This window comes from Acomys russatus, chromosome 6, assembly GCF_903995435.1.
Source record: "Acomys russatus chromosome 6, mAcoRus1.1, whole genome shotgun sequence".
NCBI classification, from domain to species: domain Eukaryota; kingdom Metazoa; phylum Chordata; class Mammalia; order Rodentia; family Muridae; genus Acomys; species Acomys russatus.
The window spans coordinates 82,314,372-82,339,426 of NC_067142.1; the positions used below are offsets into that span (position 1 = coordinate 82,314,372).

At 40.2% G+C, this 25,055-nt stretch overlaps 1 protein-coding gene across 1 annotated transcript in view; it reads left to right on the forward strand.

Annotated features, from left to right (window-relative positions):
* The first annotated feature begins 227 nt into the window (after positions 1-227).
* The window catches only part of Ush2a (usherin), a 696,795-nt gene continuing 671,967 nt past the window's right edge, over positions 228-25,055 (forward strand). Inside the window, exons 1-2 of the mRNA XM_051148119.1 lie at positions 228-864; positions 4,497-4,662. Of these exons, the coding sequence (XP_051004076.1) occupies positions 392-864; positions 4,497-4,662 (639 nt within the window). The 5' untranslated portion in view covers positions 228-391. The remainder of the gene's footprint in view (positions 865-4,496; positions 4,663-25,055) is intronic.

A 25,055-nucleotide genomic window follows, 5' to 3' on the forward strand; every position in this document is an offset into this window, starting at 1 on the left:
AATCATATATAAATACATAAACCGATTGTCCTGTAGATCGATGACTGAATTGCCCAATAACATCAAGATCTTCACCGTAGCTTTTGACTCTACGATATGAATGTAGTTCAGGATGGACTTTCAGAAGTTTGGCGTTGTTTTTGTACGGGGGGGGGGGGGGCACAAGGTCTTTATGCTTCGGATGAACTCTTGGTTTCCTGTGTGTTTGCTCACCAGACACCGGCTTCGACACATGTCTCCGCTCTCCCTAAGGACATCCTTGCTCTGTCTTCCCTGTGAAAGTGTGTCTGCGGTCTCCCTGTGTGAGACGGGCATTCTCAGTATTCAGGTGCCCAAGCCTGGTTATTAATTTAGGAATGCTTCATCGGGTGAAGACTAATATTTTATAATCATGCATTGCCTGGCTCTCTCACCGGACTTCCTGTGTCGGGCCATTAAAACATTGATCTTTACCTATTTGGCCTCAGTGTTGTTGGCTGCCTCTCAGGGCCTTTTCCCAAGGCTGGAGAACGTGGGCGCTTTCAAGAAGGTATCCACTGTGCCTACCCATGCCACGTGCGGATTCCCAGGCCCCAGCACTTTTTGTCACAGCTCGATGGCTGCTGAGAGTGTCCGTGTGTGCACCGAGAGGCTGTGTATCCAGGACTGCCCCTACCGCTCAGCTTCTCCTCCCTATACTGCCCTCCTAGAAGGCCTCCGAAGCTGCCTGCGTGCAGACTACCGAGATCTCCACCCTTACTCCAGCAGCAGCGCCACGAGTTTTATATTCGGACGTCATAAGGACTGCCCTTCTCTGCGGGCTCCGAGGCTGGCGCCAGAATTTACCTTAGCCGTGTGGCTGAAGGCTGAGAGAGAAGGCGTGGCGTGAGTACCAAACAGCAGCTATGTTTCCGGTTTTCAGTTGGCCTAGAACCCTGTGAAGGCACAAGTTGTGGATATTATTGCAAGCTGAGGTCTCACCTAGAAATTAAGCTAGCGGTAGAGCTCTGCAACTACAGGGCCCTAGCGTGGTAGAGCAACAGCTGTGTTGGTCTTTCCTCTTCTGGCTTTACCAGCTGAGTGTTGTTTTCCTGAGATGTTTTCAATCTGTTGTAAATGAGGTTGACCATGAAAACCAAAGTGGGGAAATTAGTTGCACTGGAGAGTAACATATCTGAACATATATCAGGTATACATACAATATATTATTTATGACAGTAACATTTAATATAACACACAATAAATTATATATTAATAAATGTCAATTATATCTGATTCATTTATTATTTATTCATTTATTTCTCATAGACTAGCTGATTTCTTGGCCCTAGCCTTTGGAGTCTAGAGATAGTTCAGAGTGCATTTGTAGGCACAGGTGCCAGTAATAGAAATAACTGTTATGTGTGAAGTCTTGCTTGAGGCTTTACATATACAAAGTGTCCCTACTAGAAAATAAGTTGTTTTTTTTGTTTTGTTTTTTTTTAACTGACAGGTAGCTTTTTAAAGATATATCACTGTTTCACATATCTTTCTTTTTCTCAATAAATGTTTATGTCATGAATGGAAGATGTTCAATGATAGAGTTGAACATGTAGATATCCCCTCCCCACCTCCCCCAGGGTACAGCCTTGGGGCTTCACTGCATGGAAGCAGGTAAGCGAGAGAAGTTCCCAGGAGCTTCCTGCTGTTGAATCTGCCAAGGATGTCCTCAACATGATTAAGAATGAGCTCTCCTACAGCCAACTTTCCTCTGTGTAACCACGGTCTTTTCCTTCTGTAACACAAAGCCAGGCTAGAAACAGAACAAGCAACATTTTGATGAGTCTTTACTTAGTTTACTTTTTACATTTTACTATATATGGCTTTATGTGTATGTGCATGTTTATATATGTATATGTTTATATGTATGTATGCGCATGTATGTTTATGTGTTTGTGCAGTGTCTATAGAATCCAGAGAGGGCGTTGGGACTCCTGGAGCTGTCATGTGGGTGTTGACAAGGCTCCCAACATGAGTTCTGGGAACTGAACTTAGGTCTTTTACAAGAGTAGCGAGTGCTCTTAACCTCTGAGCTGTCTCTCTGGTTTCCACTAATCTTTATTTGCTTAATATTATTTTTTTGGCATTTTCATCCATGCATAAAATGTGTTCTAGTTAGTCTCACCTCCTCTTTTGTCCCCTAGTAGTGTTGGGCACCTGCCCTTGTGATGTTTTGGGTGGGACTTTGTTGGGTGAATATCTCAACACTATGAAACAAGGAAATTCTTGCCATCTAACAAACAAACGTGACATAGACATCTTAGGTGTTTCTGTCTCACTTGCCAAGTGAAAGTTCACACATTTCACTTTTGTTTTAAATTCAGAGTGAAAACAATTGCAATCCATTATCCATGTTTCTCTTGTTTCCCCCTAAAAAGACTTTGCTGTTTTGCTATTGGAAATTCTAGAAAATCCAAGTTACTAGTTATGTGATCAGCATCCAGGCTCTTAAAACATTTTTCTCAAGCTTGCAGAGACACCTCTGCACCAGACACCTCTTCCATTGGCACCGTTCCGTATAGATAAGACACAGGGGCAGTCATGGGGGTGGTGGGATGGTTTATAGTTTGGAGGGCCCATTGCTGGTATCAAGGTCATTTTTATTCTTGAAGCTAAAATACCTACGGGAATTGGGGGAATTTGGGGGTGTTTGCACTAGATAAGTAAAACAAACAAAACATGGATTATCCAATTATTGTGTATTCAGGAGCAGAATAAATCCAGTTCCTAAATATTTTACTACCTGCCTTCGTCTCACATTTATTATCTACCAAAGCTAGAGTGTTTACAAGCAAACAAAATAGCAAGGGAGATAATCAATAACATATTAAGAAAAGCATTTTCAGCAAGCTTGGGGAAATAAGTCTGTATTTGGTAAATACATTCCTGTGTAATGATTGAATTCTCACTTGTAGATTTTATACTCAAGACAAATGAACAAAGGAAAACTCTTATACTAAGGCCCAGAGACATAGGATAAAGTCAGATTCTTTTTCATGTCAGTAAATCACAAACATTCAACTACTGAGGGGTTAAAAATTGCCTGTGTTAGTAGAATGTATGCATGTATATATTGTGCATGTGTCTATGGACATACATACATATGTATATATTATGTATTTTTAAAAGCTTTTATCTAAAATTATTTACCAAAATTAAAAGATGCTTTTTTTTCATATCTTATCAAATGCAGGAAAAAAGATAGTAAATTAGTGTCAACAACAGAGAGACCCTTACTCTCCAATCTTAGTCTGTTTTCCATATCAGGACAAAAATAGATGGAAGTCAAGTGAGGTTTTTAAAATGTCTCCTGTAAGGACAACTTTGAAACATCTTTCACATCCTTGGGTGGCACAATTTCCCCTTCGCCTCCGGGACGCTCTTGACCGAATGTGATCACCTTTGAGGAAGAAGTTTGCTGTGTCCCAATCCCTCAGAATATTGGTCTTCCGGCGGGTGGATTCTTACTCCTAGCTGCATGGCAAAGTCTAATAATGACTGCTTACACATTGTTGAGCTGAGAAGACTGGCCATATCAGTGATGCCTGTGGAGATGCCTGGCCTGACCAGGGGCAGTGAGGTGAGAAAGGAGCCCGGGCTCTGAAAGGCATACCAGACGATCAGTAGAGAAGAGAGACCCTTTAAAAGAAAGTCCAGTGCCGGAATAGGGGCACACACCTGTCACCTCAGCACTTAGGGAGCTGGGAGAGAGACTGCAAGATCAAAGCCAGCCTGGGCTGTGTAGTAAAACCTAGTCTGTAAAGTAAGTGTAACACAAGGCCTGGATGCTTCCTAAGAGTTGTCTCTTGTCATCGAAACACTACTTAGTTTTGTTCTTGTAAAGATGGCTTCCATCTAATATCTCGTACTCATCGCACCATCCCAGTCTCTCAGCTGGACCGCTGGCCGTCGAAGAGGTAGGCAGCCATCTTGTGCACTCTGATTTTGGCTTCTGGCCAGTAGATGATGAAGTAAGGAGAGACAGGGAGTTGTTCATTCTCCGTTTCATCATAGGAATCAAGTAGAGCAGTTCTGACTTCAGGGCTAATAACTTAGAACCTTCTATGGACTCCAAATTCATTTGACATTAAAAGAGTAAGAAAGATTTGCCCTGGTAACACAATACCCATGCGGTGTGTCCTACCACTTCCTTTAAAAGAAATAGCCAGGGAGCTAATGAGCCAGTAGCCTAAATGTTAGGTTTCCAGTAGGATGCAACTACTCTACTTTCCACCATGAATTGCTAATGAAGGGTGTTGAGGTTCTGAGGGATATATTGTAAATAAGAATTCAAGTTTTTTCTGAAATAAAACAACTTCTGTTGGAATAAAGCTTTCTAGGAGTGTAATAAGATTCAGGTACTTATTCATAGCACACCACTTTGAGTGTGATTGGGGTCACTTTAACAGGACAATGCCTTAACTTGTCATTTTGCTCGGATGCTGACCTTTTTCCGTCTTTTCTGGTTGCTTTCTTAGGTGTGTGATGGAAAAGACAGTGGATGGGCAGATTGTGTTCAAAGTTACAATATCTGAGAAAGAGACCATGTTTTATTATCGCACAGTAAATGGTTTGCAGCCTCCAATAAAAGTAATGACACCGGGGAGAATTCTTATGAAGAAATGGATTCATCTCAGTGTGCAGGTGAGTAAAATAAAAAATATTTAACATTTGGTTAAACACGGGGATCTGTCATCCTGTCTTCTCTTTTAAATGGCACGTGCCCGAGAAAGCTGAGGCTGTATCTCCATCCTGGGTACATGTAAATGACAGTGGAGGAAGACAGATATTTCTATGTACCGCATGATGCGTTAGCAGTTTCTCCTCTTTATGCTGCTGTAAAACTCTCAGCCCTGGAGATGAACAGTAATGATGCCATGGGCACTAACCACATGTCCAGGGACTTTCTGTTGTATTTGGTCACTGCATTTTATTTTTAGATATTAACTGCTCTGGAGTTCAACACTGACCTCATGAGTTGTGGCAGCATTTAAATCCTTGCCTGGTTTCTACAGCCGTCTTTCTCAGATAGTGTCTGATGATGTGAATGAAACTCGGCTGTTGTGTTAAATCGATGACCTTAGAACTAGTGAACTTTGCACTCGAGGCATTGGGAAGGTGTTACATTATCATTGCGCTTGTCGCCAAGAGTTTGGAGGAATTTTAAGGGGCCGTGAGATGCTGAGATAGCTGTGAGGTGTCTGGCATTTTCAGTGTCTAGAATAGAGAGAGACCTGCCTTTGTTTCTTCTGGGCTTTGTGTGCCTCAGCACTGTCTAACCTGCTCTCGCTTTTCAAATCAGAGGCAGAGTCTGTGCTCTGTATCCCAGGAGTGCTCCTATATAAACCCACACCCAGGGATCAGCATAATTCCTCCTTATAGTTTATGAAAATTATTTTTGAGTTTAAATGCACATGCATATACATACACACAAGTATATGTGATACACACACATACATATATATATATATATATATGTCTATTTACAAAGATAGCAAGTATATACTGTTTATCTATACATTCATATACGTACATAACTACCTACCTGGCTATTGCCACGAATGAGGTACTAAATAGATTTCCTTAGGTTGTCCTGAGAATTATTAATTTGATTTAAATTATTATTTCAATATAATATCATTCTTAATAATTTGAGAACATAGTATATATACATTTGTTTTTTTCTGATTATAACTGTTGAAAATATCATACTTTGGCATAATAGTGCACAAGCGTGTGTGTGTATATGTGTGTGCGTGTGCATGTGTGTGTGTGTGTGTGTGTATCCATAGACGTATATAACCAGAATTGGTGAATTGGTTTTAGGAAGGCATTCAGAAAGTCATTGTACCTAGTCAGGGTTCTTGGCTAGGATGTGAGCTTAGTGAATGTGGCTGGTGTTTCTGTGCCACTAGGAGAGATACCCAGAGTGGGGCCCCGTGGAAACAGCTGGGCTGCATCCTGGTGATCCTCACTTCATGGTGGTCCAGTGATTGACAGACAGGGAGCTGCTTGCCTTATTTTTAGAAGATGCCCATTCTGACAATTGATTGGTGCAAACAAATGGGGCTCTAATTCTTAAAATGAGGACTTAGAAACTTTCAGAAAATTTGCAGACAATGCCAAAACATTTGTTTGTTTCTGGCAGATTTTGGTGTCTGCAACAATGAACATAGTCTTTCTGGTTGCCTTTGTTTAGCTTGTTTTGTGAGAATGAGGAGGCCTTAGCAAGCAGTAGTATAAGAGAGCTGTAAGAGGCAAGCTCAACTGTGGTTCCAACCATGCGGTGGTAGGGGTGCCTGAAATACTGCCCTGGAATTCGACCTCTAAGTCAGCAGCATCACTTCCATGCATGTCAGAGGGAAGCCATCTATCTCTTAGTTTATGGAAAGTTGCTTTTGAAATCTTCCCTTCTTTAAAGGGTAGCAGACTGATGGTTTAAGACTTTTAATTTATTGGTATTTCATGTGTATGAATGTTTCGCCTGCATTTAGTTAAATGCACTTTCATGTGTATAGTGTCAGAGGCGGCCGGAAGTGAGTATCAGATTTCCTGGTGCTGGAGTCACAGGAGTTATTAATAACTATGTGAGTGCTGGGAACCAAACCTGAGCCCCGGAGAAAGCATCAAGTGGTCTTAACTGCTGGCTCCAGTGTTGATGACATAGTGGGGCTGTTTATATTTTAAGCTGTTTCTGCCAAGGGACAAGTTATCCTTTGTGATTTATACAGGGTTTTTTGTGTTTTTGTTTTGCTTTGTTTACTTTCTGACTTAAAATTTTTAATTGAGTTTTTGAGACAAGGTCTTGGCTGGTAGCATGAACATTAAGCTCTCACCCAGATTGACTGCAAATTGCAATCTGCCTCCTTCTTTTCCTAAGTGCTAAGATTACAGGCATGTGCCACTGTGCCTATTACGTTTTTAAAATAAAATCACTGGACTCTAATTAAGTCATGAATGGAAACACCGCACAGCTAGATTAATGAAGCTGATTAAGTGTTTGCCCATTCCCGAATCCGTACATGTTAGTGAACTTCAGCACAGTTGGAATGGCCATTCTGAGGCTACAGAGCTTCTCTTAGGGTCTTACACTTTCACTGTCAATTATATTTTATTCATTTATTGACAATAAAAAACTAAACACAATTAGCTTCATGACTTGTGAGTCCTTTGGTCATTATACATAAACTATGCAAAGCCCTGGACTTCATCCTAACACTTCCATGTATGCATACGATTTCCCTTGATTGTGTTTGGCCCTTTCAACCTTTAGCCTTGTGTGTATGTAATGCGTGTGCACATATGGGGTGGGTGCAGGTGTCCATGAAAGCCAGAGAAGGAGATCAGATGTCTGACTCCATCACTCTCTCCACCTTCTTCCCTCAAGAGAGGATCTCTCATTGAGCCTGAGTTTGGCCATTGGCCAGCAAGCTTGGGCTATTAAATCTCATGTCTCCAGTCCTGACAGCGCAGCAGTCCAGGTGCACAAACTGTGTCAAATTTATTAATGTAGGAGGCAGGGTTTGAACCTGGACCCTCACATTTGCACAGCAATCTCTCTTATTTATCCACAGAGCCATCTTCCCAACAACTTCCATTTTTTTCTAACACGTCGTCTAACTACATATTTTTTGGTTTGTTTGTTTCTACATTCACATATGGCAGAAAGAGTGTAATGCTTGCCTTTCTTTTCACTCTTTGGAAACGATGTGATTACATCATAATCTCAAAAATTAAACATGACAGCCAAGCACCGTCTATAAGAGAATGAAAAGAAAAAAATCACATGCACCCATCAATAACAAATTAGTGTTTGTATGTGTGTGTGTGTGTGTGTGTGTGTGTGTGTGTGTGTGTGTGTGTGTGTGTATAAATCAAAAGGACTAAATGCTATTGCAGGCATAGTTGTTCATGCAAAAACAGATACTCACCTGTCCTGACCTGACCGTGGCTGTCCTCTCTGGCTAAGCATGCTGTAGAGAGCAGAGACTGAGGGATGCTCAGCCTGTCTCTTGTTGGTGTGGCTCTACAGTGAGTCAGCGGGGACAGTGTGGAATAAGAGCTGACTGGAATAGCTCTCTTTCCCTGCTCAGTAGCAAAAGAAAAACAAGTTTCCTCAGATGGTGTATACTCAGGACAGACTATTTAACAAACCCCCCAAGACAAACTGGCACCTAACTCTTCTCTTTGTCTGTATCCCAGCCTGCCCTGCCCCCAAATCCCACCCAAAGGGGCAGGATGGCAAACTCCACTGGATAGAAAGAGTATAGCTGCCATGGGCTTCCTAGCATCCTCAAGTGTCTTTCTGTGGCCTTGTCACTGGATGCATCTATGCAGTCATGCCTAGTCCCCTAACCCTATTTATCTGGCCCCTAAGCTACCAATCATTTCAAATATCACTCAATATGTTCTCCAAGGAGCTCCCTTCAGTGGTGTTTCCCTTGGGGCCAACTGTGCCACAATAGCTAGATGGGATGGCATGCTGCTCCTTGCCATGAGCTCCAAGAAAAGGAAACTGTGTGAACTTTTCTCTCAAAGCGGCACATATAGTAAGGCCTTCTCAAGGTGGCTCCCCATCACAGCTGCATGGGTTTGTTTTCAGAAACACAAGCGCATCTCAGTCACTAGCTTACCCTGCAGCTGCCAGGTCATACGAGTTCAGGGAGCCTCTGGATTCCGCATGTCTCTGGGTCAATTTTCACTGACTACCGCTCCCTTTGCCTTTTCATGGATTCTCCTGGGTGCAGAACTGCCATGGGTCCAGAATTTGTGTGGCACTTCCTGCCCTCTGTTCCCATAGCCTGTGTTCAGAGGGTTCACTTAGTGTCCACTTCTCATGGGCAAAAGTAGAATATTGAGCAATGGAGGTGTCACTTGTCCCCAAATATGATGATGTTACTTCAGTCCCCAAGGCCCCACACAGAGACCTCACAATCCCCAGATAACCTCACAATCGTGTCCTGAGGGTTAGCCAGTGACCACATGCAACTTGTCTTCTGGCGACCAAATGCATCCCATGGCATACACATGCACACATACAATGGATCAATTAAAAAGGTAAAAAAAAAATTAAAAATCAGAATGTTAATCCCCCCCAAAGACCTCATTTTTAAATGACTTTAAATGATTAAATCCCCGGGCAATAAAGATATCAGGAAGTACCATCCATACTAACTAGAAGAGATCTAATATCCTAAACACAAAAATATCAAAAATTGTTTCAGTGATAGATATATCAGCATTTATTTGAAAGCCAGCATTTTGAGATCATAACTGTCAGAAAATGGAAAGTTTGTAAATTAATATTCATCAGGGCTTCAATCTTAAATGGTTGCTGAGTTAAGTTTTGCTTTGGGTTTAACATATTAGCCATTTCAGATTAAATAATAAAGGAAATTATTAAGCCATGTTTTTTGTACTGAGACTTGGAAACTCAATTCATGTTTTTATTAAGCAGAATAGGGGTGGTCTTCGTAGATCTTTTAGGAATTAATATTTATATTGAATTCTTCTATGTTGCAATTACAACAAAAGAGATAAGCCTTTTAAAATTCTGGAATATATAGAGGAATATTATTGAGTATCTTGTTGTGGATTGGCAGGCAACACTACTTGGAAGTATGCATTTATCTATCTGTCAGTTGACAGTAACCCCTGAGTCTCCTGTGAGCATAGTCTTTGCTTGGTAAGCATCCCACACATGTTGTGGTACCTATAGCTTTGAGTGATGCCCAGTAGAGTCTCTACAGAATCCACACTGAGTTGCAGTAAAACATGTTGTGACTGACTCCATGTCAGGATTGTGAACCCTCAGGGACTTCTCAGCAATGGGGCAAATGTGCTATGGCATCTTGTAGGCTTCTGGGTACACTGACCAACAGAGCCGCAGAGGAGCCTGGCCACAACAGTATGAGGAAGGGCAGCTTGATGCGAGGAGTGGAGAAAGTGTTGATAATAAGCATGAGCAATCAATAGGAGGAGGAGAGGGACTGTAGAGCCCTGGCTTGTTTGTGTAGTATGTTGTGTTGATTTATGTCTTCAGTGTGTAAAGAGCAGAACTATTTAGATCACTGGGGCTAGACATGCAGTTCAAGAAACAATTTCTTAGGCCAGATAAATGAGTGTCCCGGCCTTGGAGTGTCTATACATATGCACAGTTAATAAGGCTCTTGTTAAGTGCCTCTGATGATGAGGGGTGGTGGGGATGCATGGATCGAGATGCCATTGGCGATAGAATGCTGTCTAGGTGTGTTCACAGGAGTTCTACCTTGACCCACAGCCCCATCCCAACATCTCCTAACATCTCATTGATTACAGCTGCAACTCCTCATGTCCCGTCACGTAAGCACGTGCTCACTAAGCACTGTCTCTTCAGGCAGAGCCATCTCTGTTCAGCCATTTGACTGTTACCTAAGTTATTTGAATGTGTTGGGGTTATTCAAAGCAAAGTAAAAACAAACAACTTGAGACTTTTTTTGGAAGAGGTCAAAAGTTAGAATGCTGTTGTTAGCTATGGTTCCTGCACGTCAGCCATCTTACATGCTCATGTTCCAAATGCCAGTTGTAACCGCGCTGCATTGACTGGGGCTATTCTCGCTGAAGAGTTGAAGACACAGCCTGCCTATGTATAGTATTAAATTCATCCGATGTTAAAGTAAAGTCCACAAATTTCCATAAAGGCTCTGATGTAAGATTGTTTCCTGTTCTTAGCAAGGGCCAGAGTTTGACTCCCAGCACGCACAGTGGGCAGCACACAGCAGCATGTGACTCCTCTAGCTTAGATGACCCTGTGCCTTCTGTCATGTCAGAGGGCACCCCTCCCAGCATGCACATAAGTAGAAGTAAAATATTTTAATAAAGTAATTGCCATAAAACTAAGTCATAATACAAATCTAAAGGGTGTTTTTCAAAGTTCTTTAACCAACAAAAGTAAAATTCCACAGGAACTGAAAAGATCCAATTGTAACAGAAATATAATTTTGGTATGTTAGTAAATGCTCTTACATATTTCCAATGTATGTATGTATGCATGTATTATGTTTTGCATATTTATGCATTCATAGAGAGTGTCAATATATTTTGCAGATCTATCTCTGATTTCTGTAAGTGGTTTAAATGCACATCAAGTTTATTTTTATGTAAAGTACTATTTAATATGTCTATGCACAAGTCCGGCATGAAGAGATGGCTCGGTGTGTAAAGGTCCAAGCTAGATTCCCAGAACCCACATGAAGGAAAGAGAGAACCAAATCACATAAGTTGTCATCTGACATCCACACTTACCTTAAGTCACATGCATTTACACACACACACACACACACACACACACACACACACGCTCACGAGTGCACGTGCATACACACACAATTCAAAAGCTAATAGAAATTATACTATGCCTACTGAACTTTGTTCTGCCTTAAGTCTTACTTGATTATATGTAATTAGTCATTGCATGGTTCAGTTTTATAGTGGCATGCAAGTAATATGGCTTTGGTTGAAACTATATAGCATATTTTAAACTTTACAAGGGCCAGTGGCTTGAGTGCAGCAGGAAGACTACAAAGCATGGTGTGAAATGAGGACTGGTAGTCAGTAGAGGCTGTACATTACACATCAGTGGACACTCAGTGAGAATCTTCAGATATGCTGGGAAAGGATGCAGTGAGGAATGGGGGATGAAGGGAGAAATATGTGGCATGGGCAGATTACATTTTCCTAAACACTGCTGGACAACAGTGAGGGAGACCAAGTATTCTGAAGACAAGTGTGAAGGCAGACCCTGGTAGCCCAGTGGAAACGGTGTTATGTAGGTGAAAATGGCCAATAGTACATGCACGAGGACAATTTAGTTACAATAATTAGAACCTTTTTTGATGGAAGGAATGGAATGCAATGTTGATGGAGCCTACTACAGTTCCATGAAGTCTAGTTTATCCAAATTTTTGGTACATAACATGAGCTGGCTTTCAGTTCACAGCCATAATCTCCACCTTTAAAAATCATTAGCACTAACAAGAAGCCAACATTTCCCGTGTTCATATTCTATTATGTTTCCACTGGCCTGAAATGGGCCGATGTATTATTTCTTTACCCCTTGATGAATTTGAAAGAGCATAAGAAAACAAAGAAACAGAGCTCAATGCAAGGAATTTGTAAGTTCAAATCAGGCATACTGGAAAGGGGGCTTAAAGAAAGGGTCATACCAATTAATTCTTGAATACTATAAGGCTTTTGGTTGATGTAGAAGAGAGAAACAGAAAATTCTACCCAGAAGAAAGAAGGGAGTGATACATGGAAACTCAAAATGGTGAAAGGTACTGTTATTTAGATGTAAGTACATTGCAAAAATGGCCAAGGAAAACTAGTTCAGCGACTTAAAGCAGTAAAATATTTTTGGGGGGAGGGTGTTTCTCTAGATATATAGCTCATATTTTTAATAAATGAATTCTAGTCCTATTTAGTAATTTTTATTATACTGCATTGTCATTATTAAAATTATAAAATACATAGAATATGTGGTACACCCAGCCAAAAGAGCCTTGTTTAGCTCATGCGCATAGCAGAACAGCACATGATGTGATGTGATGTTTACCTTGATAAGTCTTAATGTCATCAGGACAATATTTTACAGCAAAAACATAAGACCAATGAGATAATTTCTACAGGGACACTTCTAATCAAGACATACAGAAAGCCATGAATAAATTAACATTTAAACTTAGAATCTGATATTTGAAGACAAACTTACCTACTTATTTCTACAAGGAAATGGCTAGTACTCAATGACAGCTATAAAATATACAATATAAATAAAAAAGAAATATATACAAATACCATGCTCTATGTTGATTCTGTATGGCACTAAAATTGAAAATTGCAATAAAAAGAGTGTTTTTCTGTGTCTACTTAGTTTTTTTTATTAAACAGTGTCTAGTCTTGAAAATGCCACTGTGGTGATTCTGTCAAATTTATAATGGTTCACATTAGATGATGGTGCTGCTTAAACCGGTTCACCTAATAGAATTGTCATTCATAGCATCTTTGCCTAAAAGCCAAGTATAATAAGACTTGGATGATTTTCACTCTTTTGTGAGTAGTCGTTTTGTGCCCAAAGGGCTAACTGATGCCATCGGATGTACATCACTAGGCAGCGCAGTGTGCACACTGCCCAGGGCAGAAATGGGCCCATGGTATGCATGACTTCATAAAGGAATAGAAACTATGGCTTAAACACAGACTTGAATAGTTTTATTTCCCCATCTATTTTCTTTGATATTTCTCTCTTATATTCAATATTCTAAATTATTCAAGGTTTCCATATGAGTTGTTTTCAAGACTAGTTTTCATATCTATGTAAGGAAAAGTAGTTTTAAAAGACATGTTTCCAAGAATGAAAAAGCTATCACAGGTAGTCTTACTTTGCAGTGATCTATGTATAAACTGTAAGTATTTGTGATGGGTATAGAATTTTCATTCTCCCATGACCCCACCAAAGATAATATGACTCTGAATTGTATGTTTGGAAAGCAGAAAAGTCACTAGACCTGTTTTGTGCATGTGTAGTATCCAGTTGCTTTTATCATGTGGGTTTGGGGAGGATAGAAAGAGGCAGAAACCCTACGACTTGCATAGGGCTTGAGAGTGAAGTGCAGGACCATGGAGAGACACTCAGAAGCCCGAAGCTAAGAGCCAATTGCTCATGCCAGCCTGAGTGTGCTGGAAGGAACCGAGAGAGTTTTGGTAATGCATGCATGCTATGTAATTCACAGATGAGTTCTGGGAAGGAAACTCCTTGCTTGCTCTAGTTATTCGGCAAGAGTATTCCATACAAATATTTTTGAGGGATGCTCCTACAGTGACTTTACAGAAAACAAATGGATTTAATGAGCAAGTTCAGAAATGAGACAAGAATGAGAAATGTGGACAAATATTGGCCACTGTGGATAAGTTCCTTAAAACACACTCCCCAGGACCACACATAGACCATATCAAAATATGTGAGAGAAAGGCTTTTTATAAATACTGAAGTGATGCATGTTGGGAGGAAATCTTAAAACCTGGGGGCGGCACAGACGTTGACGCATAGATCTTGCATAGAGCGTGCTTCTCTGTGTTTTTGTTGATTGATATTTTAATCGTATGTATTTATGGGATGCATCATGATAATTTGCTACATGTATGCAGTGGGTGAAGATTGAATTGGAGTAATTAGCATCTCTGTCTCTTAATAATTTAATTAACATAGTTATATGTATTTATGAACTAGAGCGCAGTGTTTCAATGAATGCATACAATATGTGCAGATCAGATCGGGATGTTAACATTTACATCTCCTCATCTTTACTGCGCATTTACAGACTTGAGCCTTTTACTAGTTACTTACACATGGCTTGATAGTTTATTGTGAAGTCTAGTCATCCCACTGTGCCGTGACTACTAGAACATGGCACTTCTATCTAGCTGCAGTTGGATTTCCTAGCCCTGCTGTTTCCCACTCCTCTGCCACTCCTTGGACTAGGGACCCCGTGACATATTCAGATTTCCGTTCTCGGTGTGGTACTCGCGTGCCTGTCTTGTTTCACATAGTGTGATGTCTTCTAGTTCTGTTCCCTTTACTACAGTGATAGCGTCTTCTCATGGCATTGAACAGTTTTGATCAACACAAAACATCACATTTATATGAACATGTAGGTTGATTTGCATATAATATACCCAGAAATGAGATAGCTGGGCTTTGTAGTAATTCTATGCTGATTGTGTATGTGTGTGTGTGAGAGAGAGGGAGAGGGGGGTGGGAGGGAGGGAGGGAGGGAGGGAGAGAGAGAGAGAGAGAGAGAGAGAGAGAGAGAGAGAGAGAGGAAAGATCTATTATGTATCCCCGTAATGGTTTTACTAATTTACATTTCTACCAAATTTTTATTTATTTTTCACATTCATCTCAGTATTTGCTAGTTGGTTTAAAATATATCATAAACTAATGTCAGTAATAATAACCATACTATGCTAACTAGAAAAAAATCCTTTGTATTTGACTATATTTTGGTCAAATTATGGATTTGCTTCCTGTTCCTCTTCCTTCCTGCCCTTCCAGTACCAAGGACCTTCTATTCCATTATGTGCATTTCAGACGTTTGATGAGATCAAGAATGTGCAGGGCAGTCAGGGCCATGGTCTTATTGTTGCTATATGAGGATTTCAATGTTGGTTTCTTTTATGGATGATTGAGAGCATCTGGTATTTGTCTTTCCATTAGCTTATTTCATGTAGCACTGCATCGTCATCAGCTTAAATCCGTCTGAACGTATAAAATCTATCTTCTGAGTTTTAGTTTGAAAAAGCATCAATATTAACACATTTCAAATACGTTTTGTGAATACCATTTTGTTTGTTTACTGTACAAAATCCTGAACTATATAATGTGTTCAAATGTCTAAATATCAAAAGAACCCCACTCCTGATGTAATGATGATTACCACATTTTATCACCTTTAAAATGTACCCATTTCCTAACGCTGATAGATGAGATAACACTGTAAAGCCTACCTAGGCATAAACAACAAAGATTTGGTGTTGATCAGTGCGCATCTATCTTCTATGAATGAGTGCTGGGTTTGTCAAAGGCTTCTCTTTTCCCTCTATGGTCACATGACTTCCTTTTAGCCTGTCGTTGTGGTTGACTACACTGATGGGTTTTCTAATATTAAACAAGCTCTACATGCCTAGAACAAACCCTGTTTAATCCTTTTGTATAATTTCATGTGTTGATTTGTTGCTTTTTATTTTCTTAGAGTAGGAATTTAAAGTCTCAAGAATGTTTTCTTTCCTAATATTAGCACTAGATTTGACATTGTGCTACACTACAGTTGTATAACTTAATTTATTTTCCAGCTATAATAATAAATTTCTAAGCTGCTTTACTTTAGGTGCACCATGCATAGTTAAGTGTTTTACCTGCTCCTTTGGTTAATGTTTTCTTTCTCTCTCTCAATATCTCTCAATCTCTCTCTCTCTCTCTCTCTCTCTCTCTCTCTCTCCCCCTCTGTCTCTCTCCCTCCCTTCCTCTCTCTATGCCTCTCACTAACCTCTTGAAGCTTTTTCTTTTACTCTGAATTTGTCTAGAATTGTGTTATATATCTTCCAATTATTTGAATAAATTTGAAAATACAGTTCTATTACCGATTTCAATTTTGAATCCATCTAGTCAGAGAACATAATGTCTTGGAAACTTTCCCAGTAGATTAGTCTGTCACTTATTTTGAATAAGTTTCCTCTTCAATTGGAATTCATGTATATTTTCCTGTTGTTCTCTGTGTTATGTGTTTTCATATACTTTGTTTTTGTTTAATGATGTTCTTTAGGCATTCTTAAGAGTGGTTTTCCAATGACAAATTCATCCTTCCCCCTCACACGTACATATTCTTGTTGTTTAGGTCTTCTGAATCTTGGTAATTATCTTTTGGCCAGTTAATATCATTTAGGAAGGATTGTATGTCATAATTTGTGAATTTGCCTCCTTTTTATTTCATGCCTCCTCAGCCAGCTTTTGCTTCATGTATCCAGAGATGCTATTGTTAGGTCTATGTACATCAGGGTTATTACAGTTTTCAGCTCAAGCAATCCTTCTATTGTTAAGTAACACTATTCTTTACCTCTAGATGTTGGTTAGTTTTCAAGTCTGTGTTGCCTGATACAAGTGAGGCATCCTTTCTTTGATTGGTATGACTGCATAATACCTGTTTCCCCAAGCACTTAATAACAGGTTCATGGTATTGAATGAGGATTGGTTTTCACATGCATCATGTTTATTTTTCAGTCATGCATTTTTGGTAATTTTAATTTGTGAAGAAAGCATCTTCTTGTATAGTATAGTCTGCACTGGGACTCGTGGCCTTCCTGACTCCTGCCTCAAATTGATGATATTATTGGTGTACACGTCCATGTGTGGATATAATATTTTATTCTAATCCAGCCTTCTTTTGCCTTTCACTATTTGGTTATTTAGGCTTTAAAATCTATGCTTCTTAGTTATACTGTCGCTTCAGGTGAGCCATTGTCATGCTGTCTGGTTTATGCTGTAATGGGTGCTGGTTTACATTGTCTGGTCTGGTCAGTAACTGGTGCTGGTCTATTTGCTGATTTTCTTTTTTGCTTGTTTTCTGTCTTTCTTTCTGACTCCAGAGCCCCATGTGAAACTTGAACAGATTTTATAATCCCTCCTTGAATTTTAAAATAACATTTGAGTATACTGTTTATAGAGCATTTCAGAGGCACTAGGTGTTTATGTAGACACAACTCACTTTTCAGTCTACTGACATGAACACTTGCTCCTTCTGCTGAGGGCCGAAGTCTTACTTCCATTTAGGTTCTTTATTCATCCCAATTTAAATATAATTGTCTTGAGTAATTTCTGCAATGCCCCAGCCCCACCCTCGCCGTTTCACAATGTGTGCTTACACAGTCACTTAGTGTCACAAACAGGCAGAGAGTTAGTGCAGGAGTGCTATTCTATCTTCGTTTTGTTTCTCTTTTGGGAAGAGTTGTTTTTTAAAGTCATTCTTGCAAGCTAAGCTGGATGACAGCTAAGACCCTTATACCCACGCTTCTTGTGATGTCCTAATTTTCTTCTTGTTTGGGGGTGTATTTAAGTTTGTGGTTGATGGTTAATGCTTCCCGTCACTCAGGGTTCTATGGCACTACTTCTGCTTGCCTCGCATTTGATGAGGAAGCCACTCCTCCGTCAGCTCTCTGCGTCTTTTCTATCATTCCTCTGGTATTTTTTTTTAAACACTGGGTTTGTCTGTTTCCTCTCTCCTTCCTCTTACTTTCCTGAGCCTGAGGTGTGAGTACTGTTACAGACATGTCCATTGGAATAGGTACCCATGGTCAGTTCTATGTTTGGGCCAGTTGTGTAAAAACAAAACAAAACAACAACAACAAAAAACCCACCACCACCAATAAAAACAAAAACAGAAGTATATCTCACTAAATGATAAGCAAAAACATAGTAAAAGTAGAAAAAAGCAGAAAGGGGAAATTTTAGAGAATTTATAGTTATAAACCCTTGTATTAGGAAATGCTGGTTTAAAACAGATTTTTCTAGTTCTAAAGAAAAAATATAATTAAGCCCTAAGAAATGCAAGATGGGAAATAATAAATGCTAAGGTCAGAAACCAGTGAAACACAGAATGATGGGTTCCTTGAATGATTGACAAAACTGAAAACCCCTAGTTACCTGATAATGTTTGGGACTTATAGCTTGACTGATGGAAAATGGGGGGAACACAAATTTATATCACTAGGACAACATAAATACTTCTTGTCCAAAAGTTTCTCTGGTGAATGCTGTCACTATCTAGTTATTTGCAAGGAACAGTACTTTAGGGTGGTTATTTTTATCTGTGTGGTGGAAGCTCTAGCTTAGCCATTTCTACAATGTCCTAAATAACTGGGTCTTATGAGGAAGACATTGAGGGTTGACTGCTGTGTTGCTCCCACGTCCTTGAGGTTTTACCATCTTTATCTCACTGTAGAGCCTTTCTGCACTTTTTAGCTGTGTTATATCCTTGTCCTCTGAATGCAGGGAGGAAGAACTTGAGGAGAACAAGGTGTGTTGCAAAGAATTTTATTAAGGACTTATCCATCATTAAAAATGCTAATTAGATATAAATTATTCACCAGGTTTAAAGAACATTGGCTGACAAAAGAATACTTGGGAAATTTTCTTAAATGATGAATTAGATGTGAGGAGCTTAAAGTAAGAGAAGTTATGATGATCAAATAATTCTAAGTTGATTCTAGCAAAGCTTGACATGGTCTTATTGACATATAAAAGTTTATAGAAGATGCTAACAGCACTCAGTGCCTTACCTACCTGCAAAGTGTTTGGAAGAAGACTGTTTTGAGCTGTTTCAGACTCTCTGAGCCCTTTTCTGCAACCTTATGCCACTATGGAAGTTGAGGGGCAGGTTGACATTTGATCTGGACTGAATAGCACATGAACTATTTGTGAAGTGACTGTTATAACAACCAGAGTGGGTGGAGAACAATTTTTCTCGTGATTAATTCTCAGTGAGAAGCAAGTCTAACTGTGAAAGTGACAGTTAGCCCAACATTGGTATTTGTCACCTTTCTGCTGCAGTGACAAATGCCATGACCAAAACCAACTTACAGGAGAAATTGGCTTAAGGCTCCCAGGGATTGTCGATAGTGGTGGATAAGGCATGAAAGCTTGCTGTGATCCCATTTCCATCTACCCACAGAGAACAGAGAGAGTGAACTAGTGTTAGGGCAAGGCTGCAAACACTCAAAGCCTACTCCCAGCGATGAATTTCCTCCAGTTCTGAAAATGTAGATAACCTTCTTGTGGTAGGTTGAATAAGAATGCCCCCATAGACTCCTTTTTACTTGCTAAGGCAAGTAAAATTACAGAATGTACAGTTTAAGGAGAAAAGGAGCACTAGGAAGTTTAATGGAGCTAAGACCTTGTGCCCAAAGAGATAAACTGATCTTTAGTGGAATAAAGGCAGTGGTGACCCCAGGCAAGACCCCAAGCAGGTGAACTTCCAGCTTGTGAAAAGGAATTAAAGAAAAGTTTAAGCCCTGAAACAAGCCATAGAGAGCACAGAGAACAGAAAGCTGGTAAAGGTGTAATTGAGACAGGGGGCCAAGTTCTAGGTCCAGCAAGCAGATGAATTTAGCAGCTTCAGCCACATGGTTCTGATTTTAGAGTCAAGGATGCAAGAAAAAGGGGCTGTGAATGATACTGTGATGTATACTTTAATATTTACTTGTACTATGTGTAACTAGTTCATGTAGTGATTAAAATAATAAGCACAGCTTGATCATGGTTAAGATAAATCATTCAATTAATTAGACCTAATCCAAATTAGCATCTTTAATTATGAGTTGTTGTTAATTCTTCCTAGTCTGTTAGATACACCCCCCTAAGTCACTGAGCAGTGTCTGTAGGCTTCTCATGTGCACACTAGAGCCATCCATATGTACTTTTTAGTATTTTTTCTTTTCTGAAGATTTTAAAAATTTGTTTTTTGAGGATTTTATGTATGAGCACTTTATCTACATAATTCTCACCACTCCGTTCCCTTTTTAACTCCTCCAGTGTCCTTTTTCTTATTCCTAGATTTAAGATTTCTTACTTATTATTGTTACAAACATGTATTTGTGTGTGTGTGCGTGCATGTATGTAAACCTACTGAGTTTATCCTGCATGTGTGCAGGGTTGACTCTTTGGGATTGGACAATGGGAACTCCTCCCTGGGGAATACGGATTCTCTCTCTCTCTCTCTCTCAGCAGCCACTGACAATCTGTAGTTCTTCATCTAGGAGCAGGGCCTGGTGGGAATTCCCCTGTCCATGTTTTCATGTCATGTGGGTATTGTCATTATGCTGATTTTCTTCAGGAAACCAGATTGTTGTGAGTTTGTGGGTACATATTTTCCTGTCCCGTCTAGTGGGTGCTATGTAACAGCAGACATCCTGGTTCTCTGGTTCTGTAGAATCATTCTACTGTCGTCAGCAACTGCCTTGAGCACTGGTGTGGGAATTAGGTTAAAGGTGTACTTACTGGTGTTAGGCTTCCCACAGTCACTGATTTTCTGGGTTTTGGCCAGTTCTGTAAGAATACATCTGTCACAAAAACAATATTCTTTGGTGAGGGGTGAGAACTGCACTTATAAGGGTAAGTGTGTATACTACAGTCAGAGATCATGTTAGTAGATAAAATGTAATAGTGTGTTCTCCTCTATGGTCTGTGGACCGTACAGCCAGGGCAGTGGCTAGGCTTACAGTACTAAGCACAATCGTCCATCCTCCCGTTGAGCTGGCCTTAAGTCCAGTTAGAAGATGGAAGGACCATTATTGTGCCACAGGGGACATCTTGGTGGTCCAGTCACTGTGCAGTTTTACAGGCTCTGAGTAGGACCTCTGACATTTTGGAAAGCATACCAAATGGAACCAGAAATTTCCTATAGAAATTTAGGCTTACTATAAATAAAAATATCTTAAATGTACTTACTCAGGCAAGCTTCAGACAGGGAAAACCAGGAAGTCTTTGAGTCATACTTTCCTCTTAGAGTCATTTTGGAATGGCTGTTTCTTTACATCCTTATATATGATGCTAAATTCCATTATAAATATTAGGTATAGTCCTTAGGCTGTTTCCCCTTATGCTTTTCTGTACTGACGGAGAAAGAAAATGTTTCTGTGGTACCTTAATGTATAAAACATGCCAGATTGGCTCACACGTGTGTGCAATTATGCTAGAGATGAAACAGGATACATGAAGTGTGTCTGGAAGTCTTCCTGGATTTGGATTTTGTTTGGGCTTAGGTTTTTATTGCTACACAAACCCCTTTTGTCTACTGATGCCAGTTTTGAAGACCACAGCATTGTCTAGAAGCAAAGGAACTACTAGCATGGTGTGTCCCTGCAAATACATACATGCTTGCTCTGGTGAGGTTTACTGTGTAAATCAGGCACAGTAAATGGCTAGCAACAAGTAGCATTAAAATAGAATGGATACAGCACAGTTGTGATGTATTTGCCAGCATCCCTCCTCTTACCTTTCAGAGCTGTTATTTGGGAAAAGATGGTGATTTGGATGTGACTACTTGAGTGGTAATAGCGGTTTTGACACCCATGGTGGCTGTCAAGTGGCTAACAGAATCAGGGTCATGTTGCAAGTGTTGGCAAAAGGAAGGCTTAGGTCACTTACTGTTTGGAACATGAGTCAAATTCACACTTGTGCATCAGTTACTTCTAGACTCTTTCTTAAACTACGCTTAGACCGTGATTAGCATGCAGGCAACTGAAACCACATCGGGTGAGACTTGTGAATTAGAGGGCCTCTGCTTGAAAGAAAGATCATGCTGGGTCAGAATTTACCAGTATCAATGTCTTTGGTATTGACCCAACTATTTGGGTTGTATTGGGGGAAGGGTATCTGGAGGCCTTCTGTACACTTTCTCTGCTTATTGCAATTCCCTTGGTGATAAGTACTCACATGGTGCCGGTACCTAATATCCTTAAATGGCAAAGGCATCCTTAGTTGAGATAAGAAAGCTGCTCAAGCCTTATCATTCTTCTTCTTCTTCAACATCTTTTTATTCTTTTCATGGTGAATGTATTGAAGGCACGTGATATAATGTGTTATATTATTCCTGCAAAAAAAAAAAGCTTTGCATTTAATGCTATAAATTACAAAATAAAGAAAATGGAGGCAAAAAATTAAAATCTAGCTTTTGCGTAGGGTGATCAATAAAAGTCAAAATTACAGAGGCCTTTCCAACTTTCTGGTAAGAGGGAAGATTCAAAAGGCCAAATCTTTGAAAGAACAACCAGGATAATAAACAGTGACCTACTGGTACCAGAGACAAAAGGTAGAAATGAGTGGTTGGAGGCTGAAAAGATCTTCACAGGGAACCCGGAAAGAGGAGTTATGGTCAGTCACACCATGAAGTTTTGGTGGGGGTCAGTTGGGAAGGACCAGGGGAACAAAGCTTCCTCCCCACCCTGTTGTTATAATGAGAGTCATCCAGATGACTGGAGGTTGGCTTCTGGTACTGAGACCCTGGAGAGTTAGATGAATGACCAAGGGCTGGGCAATCCATCTGGTGGTGAGAGACTGCAATGGCAGATCCAGAAGCATATTCAACTGAGCACACAGGACTCTGGCTAGGGTCAGGGGAACTACAAGACAAACATTTCTTCCCTCTCTTCCCATACACACCAGTAGGTCTCCAACGGCTGGGAGAGGGATGAGCATTAAAGGCGAGAAGACCCACATATATCCTGGGAAGAGGACCCAAGGATAAGTGCAGGTTGTGGAGTCAGCTGTAGGGTGATGGCTCTATGGAGACACAGAAATGCTCCCTGTGACTCCCACTTGAAGTCAGTTGGAAATGGCAACAAGAGACACTACCTTCCCCCAACTGGTGTCATAAAGCCAGTAGCTAAGCTACGTAGGCACAGCCAAGGACAAGATGTGGACATAGAAACCAAGGAGATTCCTAGAGGATCTAGTCCCCTCAACAGACAGTGCAGAAGAAACAGGTCAATGTTGCTCTACTCAGTGCAGTTGCTCTGCAGTCTTACTCCAAATGGGTGCCTGCTTGATTCCACTGGGACACTAGAAACCACAAGTCAGGCTTTATAGGTGTGAGTCAGGGCTGCAAGCTGCAACTGTCTGATCCGCACAGTTTTCTACCAGAAACAAGTGGAAGAGAAAAACAATTCAAAGCATCGCATCAGGGGAGAAACACTAGGCGATTGGGATGCTATTTCATAGCCTACTCTACTTACATTTCGCTTGTCCTTTTGTCATTTTAAATCTTGCATAAATGTTTCTTAATGGCGTTGCTTTCTTTTCCATATTACTTGATTAGGTATTGTGTAGGTGTGTTTGTTTCTGCACCCACTCATTTGGTGCTTTGCTATTCCTCCTCATTACCCGCTACAGTCTCTCCCTCTCACACCCACCTCCACTACCAGCCACAGTCTCTCCCTCTCACACCCACCTCCACTACCAGCCACAGTCTCTCCTTCTTACCCCCACCTCCATTACCCGCTCTTCCTCATACCTTTAGAAACCATAGCCTGACAGAACTTTAGTAATCGTTATATTTTGTGTATTCTAACAATATCCCAACTTGCCCATCCAGCGTTTTCAGTCTCTTTTTCTCTATTGGTCTAACCCTAATGTCAGCCTACTTCTTTTTTCTTCTCAACCTTAGGAAGTTAAATCTCAGTTCACCATACTATTTTTGTCCTTCCTCCCTTTATCTTTCAAAGGTTACATAGTTAAAGAGGTGGCTGTATTTAACTGTCTATTAGAATATCTGGTAGCCATGGTTGCTTCTTAAATTAGTATACCACTCTTAGAGTAATGTAGGGGACCACATTTGTAATTCACAGTTTGAGGGTTTATCATCCTAGAACTACAAAGACCCAGTTCTACTTGAGTGTTTCAGGTTCTGCAAATTAAAATTCAGTTTAAAATTAATTCAATTAATAGCATAACACAAAATGTGCAAGATCTCATGCAGAAATAGGAGTTTTTAAAAAAGGACAGTATGATTCCTTCAAAAATAACATTTCCACAGGACCAGATTCCATTGAGAGTGAAGTAGGTAAAATCCCAGGCAAAGATTTCAAAGGAATAATTTAAAAGGATATTTAATGACATGAAAGAGGATACAAATAAAGAAATTGGATTAAAAGAGATTACGATGAGTAGCTGAATGAAATAAGAGTCCATAAAGGAAATAAGAGTTCAGTTAAGAGAAATACTGCCAGATGGAAACAGGGATATGTAGAAGTAAATGTTCCTGAAGCACATGACAAGCAGCATAGGCATCAGCAAGAGGACAGAAGTTCTGAGGCCAAGGAAGACGATCTGAAATCAGCCACTAGATCCCACAGTTGGAGGCAAGAACCCATGTGTGCACACTGTTCTCTGACCTCCATATGAACACATAGCATGCACTTCTCTATTTAAAAACCTAACCAATAGAACAGACCATGTGTAAACAGAATCACGAAGATGAAAAGCAAGACAAACAAATGACAAAATCCTGACATTGACAAATAGGGTAAGGAAATAATACAACACATGAGATCTATAAAATTCCACCGAAAGACCTCAATTCATGAAGCTAAAAGGCAACATTCCGGTGAAAGGCACAAATAATGACTTTAATTAAAATCATTGTGCTGTCCTCAATACGAGGAAATAGATGACTTTGCAGTTTAAGGGGGTGTTTAGAACGCTGGACAAAAAAGACCAGGTCAGAAAAGAACCTCCTCACACCTCATTATAGTTAAAAGGACAGAAGGAAATATGGGAAATGGCAACCGTGATGCATCAAGTTGCATATGATGGCAAATCCCTCAGAACAGCAGCAGATTTCCCACCAGAAACCACAGAAGCTGGGAGATCGTGGGATGGTGTGTTTACAGCTCTTGACAACAGTAATCCACAAGCCAGGTTAGTTCACTCAACAACCTACTGTCACAAGTGA